Source organism: Mastacembelus armatus, chromosome 19 (assembly GCF_900324485.2).
Source record: "Mastacembelus armatus chromosome 19, fMasArm1.2, whole genome shotgun sequence".
NCBI lineage: Eukaryota > Metazoa > Chordata > Actinopteri > Synbranchiformes > Mastacembelidae > Mastacembelus > Mastacembelus armatus.
This window is the reverse complement of record NC_046651.1, coordinates 5,440,222-5,452,917: the sequence shown is the minus strand read 5'-3', so window position 1 is coordinate 5,452,917 and position 12,696 is coordinate 5,440,222. Positions and strand designations below refer to the sequence as shown.

Genomic DNA, 12,696 nt, shown 5'->3' with positions numbered 1-12,696 from the left:
ACTGATGAAGTTACACATGCAGTCGTGAACTGGTCGGCATGACAACCAAGCCCAAAATTCTCAGTGTGTCCTTCATCAGTGATAAACCTGACTGAAATTACAGATGGTATACTCATGTAGGGCTTTATGTTTTACGGCTCGCATCAGAATGTGAATGATAAAGGTTTATGAGATGTGTGTTACAATGATGATGTGTCTGTGTGTTTACAGTGTGTGTGTGAAAGCAGAGCAACCTTGGCCTGTTTACAGAATGCTGCTCAAAAGATACAGCATTCACATGTGATTGGTGTTTCTGTTCTTTATTACCACACAACAATGTCAGACAAAAAGGGCCAGAGATGAACACCTAATCACATCAAGACCCATCCATACTGCTTTCTGAGCATCCTGATAATTCACTCTCTACTGTTGCACAGATGCAAACCAAATAGAACGTACTGTAACTGTAGCAAACTGAGAACAGAGTGAGGATGGAGTAGGGGGCTTTTCCTGAAAGCAGGTTTAACAAATTCTTAACTTATGGTCAGATGGGGAAAACTCCAGAACAGAATTAGTTCAACTTTAACTTCAACTTTATGAAGATTAATACAGTTACATTATGCACACTCCTTTCATTTAACACTTGCACTTCATTTAAGAAGGCTATATATGAAAAAGTGGTGGGATGTGGTGCACCTGATAGCAGCCCAAAATGAAAGAGAAGAACACTGTACAAAGAGGTAAAGCATAATGCATAGGCTCATTATAATATCATTTGTTTTAGGCAACATTAAATCAATTAAACATTATTCAGCAGCTTTATTTCAATATGCAGTGACTTTCATTTCAAACACAATGCACTTAGAGCAGGTTGGCTGCTTCACAAATCATTACAATCTACCCTCAACAATCGTGTTTAATCTCAACAACTTTGTTCTCACTATTTCCACTTTTTTTCTGCAAAGTTTTAAAAAAGCCTACCTCGTGGCCCTAATACCGCATCACATTAGGGCCACTTAATAGTGCCAGTGTAATAAAGGACTGTGCAGCCTCTAGATTTTATGCAAAACTGAGGATAAATCCACACTGTGCCTATGAGGAGAGATCACTGTTTTTACACTGACTTGCTGATCATAAAAACAATCTTGTCAGTAAAGATAAACATATAACATTCAGATTTTTATCTGCTTCTCCCAGCACAAACTTTTGAAAATGAATGTGCATTGATCAGCACTTCAATATGAACTGTATGACTGAGGAAATGAAATATGAATGCACACATATATGGTGGCTGCAGAGGTGAAGACACACACACATGCATGTAAAATAATATATTTAAATGACACGTAATTATTTTTCTGTCAGTTATTTTCCATTGTACATGGAATGCATGACTTTGCTGGTTTTATGTTTCTCTTAAGGTGATGTGTTTTTTGTCAAACTATTAAGTCATAGAATGGCAACACACTATGTCAACTCTCTTAATTCCCATTGACTTACATTTAGTTTTTAAATCAATCTTCCTTATAAAAATTGGAAAATTAGGTTATGAGTCTTATTGTCTGTGCAGATAAATGACTAGGTTGCTTAGATGATGCATTTATTAGTGCTCTTTAAAAGCAGAACAGGACATACATATTCATTCTGTGCATTTTAACCTTGTGCTAATGTTAATCTGACATCATTTAAATTTGACTGTACCTGGTCCAACCTAGTAAGACTTTATGTAAATATAGCAAACACTGGCTGATGAGACTGACTTGTTAAATTGCCATCCTATTTGCACAAGACCAAAATGATTACTGATTTTATGTGCACATATATCAGAATTACTATGTGTGCACCACATTATAGAGATGAAGGTAAACAGAGGCAGAAAAGAGGGACAGATTGAAATCAGCAGTGGCTGGGCTCATGGTTACAGATGGTATTGAGACTGAAAAGAGGAGCAAAAGAGCAGAGAAAACATAGAAAGGGAATAAAAGAGTGAGAGATGGAAAAGCGCTGGGCACTTTATCTCACTCTTCATCATCCAAATCCATCCATCTCCAGTCTTCACCATGACGCTGTGCTGCTAAAAGTCAGACTATGAAAGAAAGCAGTTTGTGCAGATTCAGTGTCCCACAGTCAACCTGAATGCATGTAGAAAAAAACTGAAATACTCAAAAACATACAATACATTCCATCATTGCGCATCCAAGACAACATGCACAATATGTGAGGTTTTGGAAAGATCCTTTTGGCTCATAATCATATGAGAAAAATGACACAAAGAACAGGTGTGCTGTTGGTCTGCTCTGAACACAAGGGTGGACAGCAGTGAATGTTGGGGCCATCATTTCAGACTGCCACTGGATTGTCTGCGACGAGGTGATTCTCCTGCCACTATGGCAAACTGTGCATCACTAAAACTGCACCTGAGGGAAAAGCTGCTTCACTGGTGTACAGCTAATGAACCCATTTAAATTGTGTGTGTGTGTGTGTGTGTCTATGTGTGTACATATTAGAGCTACACAATCTGCACTTCAATTGTTGTAATTAGATCTGATTAACATTAACAAGCCCATATTGCCATTCTCTCTCCATTGTGTGTGTGTGTGTGTTGCAGCCCAGAGCTGAACAGGTGTGATTTTACACACACACACACACACACACACACCCTCACACGCATGCACACATGCACACACATACACACACGCACAGACCGTCCCACTGTGTTTGCATCTGCTCTGTAGCACCAAAGCAGATTTTGTTCCAATGCTGTCACATGTGGAACTTACCACTAACTGGAAAACACTTTTATACATGGAGAAATCTCATGGTTTAGGTACAGGATGTAAAAAAATTACTACATATTAGATAAAACTTTATCAAAAACATGTCAGAGTGGGTGATGGATTTGTATAATTTGGAGAAAAATCATGTCAGGATAAAAAGACTTTCTCTTCTAGGAAGAAAATCTGATTTTCCATGTGAAGCAATACACGGACAATAGAATGATTAGAGACGACAGAGTGCTACATAATATCAAGATAAGAAATAAATAAATTAGTAAACCATGGAATTAAGCTTGATTATGAGGGTACAGGTACATACTATTGTCAACCAGTCTTCATTTCTAGCTTTAACAAAAGTGCTCTGACTTCAGGTGATCGACCCACTTCCTGTTATTTGTGTGTTTGATTGCTGCAAGAATACCTGACAGTGTGACCGGAGGTGCACATGTGGCTCACAGAAATTCTAAAAACACGTAAAGCTTATTAAAATTTTTCCATACAGTGAAAAATCAATCTCAATCACATTGCTGCAAGGTGGCCTATGTAGTCATGCTGCCCAATAATATGTTTCTGTGCATATAAAGAGGAGGTCACACTACAATATTGTGTTCCATCCTATTTGCAGAGAGTACAAAAATCCATTTTACCAAGTGCCAGAGATTATTCGAGGGGAGGGACAAATTCTAATGTACAGAGGGAGGTCATTCCAAAGTTTAGGGGCAGCGTAGGAGAAGGCACAATCTCCCTTAGTTTTTAGGTGAGATGGGGGAACTGTCAATAGGTGACAGGAGTTTGACCTGAAGGGCAGAGAAGCGGAATATAAGGTCAATGTATCTGAAATGAATCTTTAAAAACAATCAATAAAATCTTAAAATCTATTATGTATTTGACTGGGAGCAAATGAAGGTCTACTAAAACCTCATATGTAATAATGGTTATATGATCTCTCTTTTTTGTTCCTGTTAAAAATCTAGCAGCTGCATTTTGTACTAACTGCAGTCTATTTAGGGATGGTTGTGGTAGTCCAGTATACAGTGAACTGTTATAGTCTAGTCTACTAGTGAAAAAAGCATGAATAATTGTTTCTAGATTTTTGTGCATTAAAATAAGTTTTCATTTTGAAACGGTTCTTAGTTGGAAGAAGCTAGCCCTGACAATGTTACAGATTTGTTTGTCATAGATTAAGAGAAAGGCCATGTAAACACCAAGATTCTTAACCGAGTTGTGCGAATTCGTGGGGAGAGGGCCAAGGGCTCCTGTTAGGCTGTCGGTATATTGACCAAATAAAATAACTTTTGTCTGGTTTCATTTGGGTGCAGAAAGTTGTCAGCCATCCAGTTTTTCACGTCAGCTAGACAGTTCTGGAAAGTGGCCAGGGAGTTATCAGTTGTGGAGACTGGTAAATAAAGCCACGTATCATCAGCATACAAGTGGTAGCGAACATGGTACTTTTCCAGAATTGAACTCAGGGGGAGCATGTATAATAAAAATAACTGTGATAAGGATGTCATCATAAACTTTAACAGAGCAGGTTCTGTGCTGTGATGAGTGTGAAAGCATGAAATTTATCAAGGATATTAAACTGATTAACAAAAGATGAAAGCTGTAGGAACACTATCCTTTTTTTTTCACTATAAGCTTTGAGATGAAAGGTAGCTTGGATATAGGACTGTAATTTGACATTTCCTCAGGGTCTAGATTGGGCTTTTTAAGCAGGGGTGCACAATAGCTTGTTTAAAACATTTTGCGATGACGCCAGTTGACAATGAAAAATTTATAATTGCTAAAACCAAGAGATAAATAGAAGTAAAAACATCTTTAAAAAGCCGTGCAGGTAAAATGTCCCAGAGGATGACCCCCTCAAACAATTGAGACAGTGTCATTGGTTTGAATTCTGTAAAGTGGCAGATTGCACTGAATTTTTCAGTGGGGTCAAAACCTAGGGGAGAGATTTGTGCTGTGATGTTCACAATTTTCTTTGTGAAGAATTGTTTAAACTTCTCACAGGATTTTGTTGAGTAAGAAAGGCCAAGGTGCAAAGCTGGAGGGTGTAAAAGAGTGTTAATTGTCTGAAAGAGGACTTGGGGTTTATGATTAAATTTATTATTATTATTCACTCTTTGCTGCTTTTATTACTTGCTGATAGCTCTTTAAAAAAGTTTTAAACATCATGCAACACATGTAATTTATCTTTTTCTCCATTTTTGTTCTGAGCTCCTACAGACCTGTCTCAAAGCGTAAGTAGAGTCATTTAACCAAGGAGTTACTTTGACTTCATCTCCTGGGTTTTAAGGGTGACGCAGAGTTTAGAATTTCCGAGCACAGGGAGTTAAAGTGGCTCACTAGCCCTTCAGTGTCAGTGCTGGGGTTTGATCCATCAGCCAGTTAAAGGGCAATAAATAAAAGAGGCTGTGGTTGAGTGAATTGAGCGAGCATATGACCTCAAGACCCTTTTGCTGAGTTGGGCCAGGTATGGATTGGGTAAGGTTAAAAGCATTTAATGTAGCTAAAAACTTGTTGGCCATGGGTTTAGAGGGGCAGCATACATTAATATTAAAATCACCTAAATCTAGGACTCTATCACTATGAGAACAAATAAAAGAAAGTAGATCAGAAAATGCTTAGATAAAATTAGTGTTCAATTTGGGTGGTCTATAAACAAGTGTGCATACAATGGGTATTAGAAGTTTAATTTTTAGAAGCTGCACCTCAAACATTTGGCAGGATCACACAGTAAGAGTTTACGTTTAAAACAGTCCTGGCAAGGCCACCTCCACAGAGAGTTGACAAAGCTGCAGGATGGTGGACAGAGTTCAAGGAATGGAGATAAATCACCAACATTAAGTCAAGTCTCAGTGATAATTAAAAAAATAAATAAATAAAATGAAATAAAAAGCTTCTGGGACGATGAGAAGTATAAGAGTCTGTGCCAGAAGGACTTTGCATGTAAAGACCTGCAACACAGGGAGCGCATTTGAGGGGGGAAGATCTGTGTTGCTATCACTGAATTGTATGCCCACTGCGAATCACCCCTTAAAGCTTGTAATCACAGTTGTGTTCATGTGTTTGAATTAGTTAGATGCACTGTAAAACATCGCACAGGAATTTTCAGGGATCAACTCATCTTTTCTAATTATTGTGTAAATATGGAGGCTTTACTCATTTTAATTTCATTTAAATAGAAAATGTCTGGTTCCTATCTTATTGACCACTTCAAAATGTTATGATGAATTGTATTAATGTACTGTACAGAGCTCAGTAAACTCATTAAATTCAATTAAAGTGCTCAGTGTATTACCAGACTTACCAGCATGCACTTGTTTTGTAGTTACAAGAAAGTATTCAGAAGGGAAATTTGCTGTGTCTTTAATATGTGTTAAATTAAGTCACGGTTTTTTCAACAATGAAAACTGGTCCTACCCATCTGTGAGCCCAGTAACCTCCATCCATTCATCCATTATCTATACCCTCTGATTCCTAACCAGGGTCACAGGGATCTGCTGGAGCCTATCCCAGCTCTCTTTGGGTGAAAGGCAGGGGTACACCCTGGACAGGTCACCACTCCATCACAGGGCCACATAGAGACAAACAACCTCACACACTCACACTCACTCCTATGGGCAATTTAGAGTCACCAATCAACCTGACATACATGTTTTTGGACTGTGGGAGGAAACCAGAGTACCTGGAGAAAACCCACACAAGCACAGGGAGAACATGCAAACTCCACACAGAAAGGCACCTGATGGGTTTCTAACCGGGAACCTTCTTGCTGTGAGGCAACAGTGGTAACCACTCAGTCACCTTATAAAATTAATTTAATGTTTAACATTTAAAGAGTTTTAAAAGCTTAACGATGATAACTAGCTGTTTGGACAGAAGCTAAGCTCTGTCTGTCTCTACAGACTGCTCTCTGTCCACTGATGATGAAGCCATTTTTCCATCTACACACATATCTGCATGAGCATATCATACAGTCAACCCGCACACCAACTATTACTAACTATTACTAACCAGTACACACACATACACACACTATAAATGCCTCAACCCATAGCTAGATGGCTATTGAGCCATTCCTTTCTGTGATGTAAAAGAAACACATTTACATAAATGGTTGTATCCTGCTCCACTAATCAAAGGAGAGTAATGCACCTACAGAGGATGAGCAGAGTGGCACCAAACTGGGGCAAGACATGGTTGAAAAATCATAGTGAGAGCTGAGTTCATAGACGAGACATGCTGTGACTACAGAGAGTTGGGTCTGGGAGAGAAAATGAGTTCTAATACACCCCTGTGCTTTTCTTAAGCTTTGTTTACAATGAAGATTTAGAACAGAATATGACACTCACCTGCGCTAAAGGCCATCAAGCAACATAAAACAGAATGTACTCCGCACTGATCAACAGCACCCAAGAGTCCTCATCAAATCAGACAGCTTTATGGCTGGTGTAATCTAAGAATGAGAGTTACTGAGTGCAGTCTGGTGGGGAAGACTTTTTTTTAAATCAAATTAATCTATTTCTGTTCATTGACTTCCTACCAGGTGATGTGTCTGTAAAACCACAAAGTGGGGTATCCTTATCAGATTTCCCAGCTGCACATTTTGTCTTCTTTTTTGTTTCATGATGCGCTACTCTGAGGTCCCCCACAATGCCTGGGCTCTGAGGGTGAGCCCTGTCACCCTCAGAGCCCAGAAATCATGTTTTGGGTATTAAAGGAGTAAAAAAGCAGGGGGAAAGACAGACGTGAGTGTGAGAATGTGTGTGTTCTTACCTGGATATTGTCGAAGGATGCCTTGTTAGTGACGTCATACAAAAGCAGGAGAGCTAAGGAGAGAGAAAAACAAACACTTGAAATTTTACTGAGCTTGGCTGTCATCAACAAAACATATTCAGAAATCTGATTTAGAGAGCCAGCAGATAACCAACAGCTGACAGAACTCTTAGGGACATGCAGGTGATCAATTAATATTTCTTATCATCAACATGTACAGTACACTAATGCAGTGGTGCTAATTTCTCTGCTGTTGCTGTGTTGCTGCAGTGGTCATGTCATAGCCATAGACTAAATCAACATCACACTTGAGTAGCAGGTCTGGGTGCTCAGAAAAACACTCAGGAAATTACACAAGGCTGAACAATGAGTCAGGAACAGGAGGCACGAACAGCAAAATGGAAAACGTACAGCACGAAGTGAACATGGTTCAAGGTTGTGATGAATCATGAATCATGGCACAGCCTAGAAGACCCTCACTCTACCCTCCTGCTCCACTGGCACTGTGTGTCGATGCACCTTCTGATCTTGTAGTGCTGTTATAATAAAAATCAGTTATTACATATGAGCTTCTGCTTACATTGCATCATGCCAGCCAATGCTCTATTATTCTCTTTCATGTTTCCCATCCTTTTTTATTGGCATCAAATGCATGTCTCCTTTTTTTCCCAGTTTGTCCCGGTGGTTTGTGTGTAAAACCATCCACAACCTTTATAAACCCCAGACCAATGTGACCAGATCACACAGCTCTTGTAGGTCTACACTGGCTCAAAAACAACTTTGCATGTTGATCGAAGCTGTCACTCATTTTGGATTTTCTACCCCATTCCTGTACATCCATCTCACTGCTGACATTGCTTAGACACTGCAGCAATGCACTTACAACCTTCCCGTTCTCTCATTTGATACCAACTGATTTTTGCGAACAAACTCAGTTGATATTGCAGCTTCTGAAGGCATGGCCTGTCATTATTTTTTCTCACAACAAAACTCACTTTCTCACTTAGAACTGTGACACTCTTTAGTAACTGTATCTACCTTTGTGTATTCAGTCAAAATGCTAATCCTGTTTGGCAGTTTGAACTTAGAAAAGACTAATTTTGTGAAGCTGGAATCTTCTGAACACAACTGATTTTGGTAATCAGTACTATGTCGGGCAGGGATATTTGGAAAACAAGCAGGGCAGTGACTCTCAAGGACCAGGGTTGGGCACTATAAGAATATTGTGTACCACCTATCCAACCAACTGAGTTCTGCTATTCGAGAAGTGCTTTTGGAGAAATTCATGATGAGAAACTTTTACTGTGAGGAAAGTGCTGAGCTCTCCCATTTACCTCAGCATTAGTATTACACCTGACACCACAACACATGAGTTCTAATTACATCCGAATACACTGTGCTGATATGCAAGGTAATAACACCTCAGGTATTTTTTTAGCACAAACTGGAGGGTTTGCGTTATAAACCTCCCTTACACAGAAGAAAAGTCATTAGACCTATGAGTGCAGTTGTAACTCATTTTCTTAGCTGGATCATGCTTCACTTGGGAGAATTAACGAAGGTGAATTACCTCTGCAGCACTTCTCCTCCCACCAATCTCTACCTGATCCCTCCAGCCACCTCCTCCTTAACATACAACTCACCCCAAACCCCCTCTTCACTCTCCCTTCACCCTTTCAGTTTATGCCTGCATTTTTACCAATCCATATTGGGTTAAGTTTATTTATGCAGCCCGGACCTGTCCGTAAAGGGTGTTTAACAAGTTGTAATCACTGCAACTGTCTGCCTCTGTCAAACAAACAAAAAGCAGAGAGGGAGAGAATGAGGCATAAAGAAATGCTGACAGAAGGTAAGAGGAGGCAATCTGCCCCATGAGTTCATTTCCTCCCATGTGGTCACTGCATTTGTCAGCTACCAGAAGACCAGAGTAAACCATAAGGAGGTGCTTTCCTTCACCCTAACCCTAATCCAATTACATTTTGCCAAGAGCACAAGACAAACGGAGTTGAGAACATTTTCACAGGAGCATAGACAAAGGGAGGTTTTAGCACAGGGAGTTACACAGTGGTTGCAAATTAGTAGGCGCAAGACAGAAATAACTTTGAAAGACGAAGGAAGCCAAGCTAAAGGGCAAAGGAAGAGACAACAATAAAGAAGTGAGGCAAAAAGGAAAGAAGATACATAGGCATAAAGGTAAGAAAGGCAAGACTGAATACACCAATCTCCTGAAAATGCAGATAAAAAGATATATATATATATATATATATATATACACACAAGTTCAGACTAAAGATGAGTGTTTTTAATGTAAAACCATAATTAAACAAATCTTTTGGAAAAAACTTATCCATCATGAGATAAACCCCTTTTTAGAAGATTGATGTCATATTTAGATTTTTGATTAATATGGAACATAATAAAAATGTATTAGTGTAGGTTGTAAGTATATAATTCCCTTTCTGACAATAGAACAGTAAAATAGAAAATATACAACTTCCACCTTCACACATCCCAAGACTGCAAACCATCAGCACACCAGATGATTAATTCTGACTTCGTGAATCACTGCAACCTTGACTACCAAGGCTCATGCAGGAAGTCCTGAGCATAAAGAGATGGACTCTGATGAAGGGAAGTGATCTGTAAAGAGCACTGCCATCCAGCATTTCTCAGATGATAATCTGCGTTAATAATCACTCACTGACTTTGGCTGCTCTCCTTCACTTGGAAATAAATCACAACCAAGTAATACATGTTGACATATGCTTATAAATGCAGACGGACATATGCCTGCAATACACTGAGCCCTTTGACTGCTAAGGTTCTGCACAATAGGGACCCTAAGATCCCACTATCCACACATACTTACTACAGCATACAGCATTAGCTTTTGGTTGCAGGAACCATAGAATCCCACAGTATTGTACTGATACAGTCTACAGTAAATACAATAGTACCTAATCAATATATAATTGACCCAGACACTTTTACAAAGGAGCAGGCAAAAAACATAAAAAACAATACATTCCACATAGACTGGCTAACTGTATAGCCCTTTCCATTTTATGATGTCATATACTTCTACTGCTACTATATTTTAAGGGGAAAATGCTTTCATAGTTATACACCCCAATAGTACATTAAAATTAGCAACACATTAAACAGCAACAATAAATGCTTCTGCTCATTTATTAATTATCTAATAAAGAGGAAAGAAAACCGTTCCCTTTATGCCTTCCCTTTACGTAGTATACTCTGCTGATTATAACTTTAGTTTTAGTAAATTGTCAAATATGAAACTTTTACTTTTGTGCCACTGGTTTAAAATGAGAATTTTTAGGACCGAAATGAAGTTAAAAATAAGGTTGCAGAAGTGACTTTTACAGGTTGAGCTGATTAACATGCACACTTGAAACACTGTCAGAAAAATCCCATCAACTTGCAAATGGAAGCTAAGTAGCAGCAGTCATTCTTCTGGTCCATTACTGCCTGAAAATGAAAACCGCACCTATAATTACTCCACATTTAGGACACCTGTATTTGTGTGTGTGCATGTGTGAGTTCCACTTTACTCTTACATGTGAATTGTTGCCCAGCACTAAAGTTTACTACATGACAAAATGTCCTCCTACCTTCAGCTTCATTATTCAGTTCCAGTTGCAGCTGTCATTTCTACTTCTTCTTCTAAACATGGACTATCAGGTTCCTTTCCACCATAATACGCAATTTTAGGAAGGAGTGGATCATTCAGAATGACAAATGGTAACTAAACTCTCTCAGGTCATATATTTACAACCTTGGCATGACAGCAAATGGAGACTATTTCACATAATTGTTGAGAACTGAACAGGTACAGCATGCAGAATATAACAGCTGGATCAATATTTGAAGAATAAAGAGTGAGACAGTAAGGTCAAAGGAGCGCAGGTACATCTGCATGCACACACACACACACACACACACACACACACACACACACTTGTATTTCTCTAGCTGTGAGGACACTATGTAAGACCTAAACCTAATTCTAACCCTAACCCTAAAACCAAGTCTTAACCCTAAAACAGTCTAAAAAAGTGAGGACCAGAAAAATCAACTCAAAATCCTCACAAAATCCTTAAGCTTAAAATGGTACTGAAAAAGATAGCAATACAAGTACATACACACACACACACACACACACACATACACAGCTTTAGAGATTCTTCTCAACTCACTTCACACAGATGCCTCAATAATACCATTGACTGTGACCTTGCATTTGCACTTTAATAGGGAGAAATCTAGTAAGGTGTGTGTGTAAGCAAAAGACACAGAGCAAGAGTCTGGTGATTGATCGTTCAAGGTTTTCCCTAAAGTCGAGCAATACCCTCAACATTTTCCCGTAGCTGTTCCACTGTTTTTCATCCATCTCCCTTCTCTTTCCTTGTCTTTTTCTCCATTCCTTTCCACACATACTCAGCTCCTCTCTTGATTAGTGTTCCCACCACCACCGTCCATTCTCCAGTCTCTCCTTGGGATATATTTCGCCCCCACACACTCCTGCTGATTGAGGCTCACAGTCACTCATTAATGATGAAAGAAGTGGCTCAAAAAGAAGGAACAAAGGGAATAAATGATGGAGAGAGGATGGGATGAGGCAGAGCAGAGTAGTGGCATAATGAGCTAATGACACTGATTTAATAAGATATACATGTAACCTCTATGGGTCCTGCAGTTGTCTTTTTCATTAATATGTTCCTGTGTCCTTTCTGTCCTTGTGGCTCATCACAGCCATGTTAGTGGCACTTTGACACAGAGTTTGTGCACGTGCTTTGCGGCTTGCTCTAGTCTATGCTTATTCTCTTAGCAGAAATGCTATTCTTTTCTTAGCAGAAAAAAAGAAGACGGAGAAGAGAGAAACTATTGGATGCTTATAAATGAATGGGACTTCATGAAAGCTACAGCCATGCCATATTTTTAAATTAATTAAAATCACTGCTAAAGCGTGAAAAATAAACAGCATAAGCCTTTTGCCTGTGTCCCCCCTGTATAGTGACCTACAGTGACTGAAAAACCTGTGACTGGCTAAAGTTAAAGATGCCCCCCTCTACAGCCAGCTTTCAGACTTCTGCAGAAGACTTCAGTGCTTGAAACTAAGATCCACCAATCTGGCGTGAATGGA

General features: G+C 39.2%; 1 protein-coding gene across 1 annotated transcript in view; it reads right to left on the bottom strand.

Annotated features, from left to right (window-relative positions):
* Positions 1-12,696, bottom strand: part of rab26 (RAB26, member RAS oncogene family) — an 89,175-nt gene that overhangs the window by 21,703 nt on the left and 54,776 nt on the right. The window contains exon 6 of the mRNA XM_026315616.1: positions 7,533-7,585. Coding sequence (XP_026171401.1) covers positions 7,533-7,585 — 53 coding nt within the window. The remainder of the gene's footprint in view (positions 1-7,532; positions 7,586-12,696) is intronic.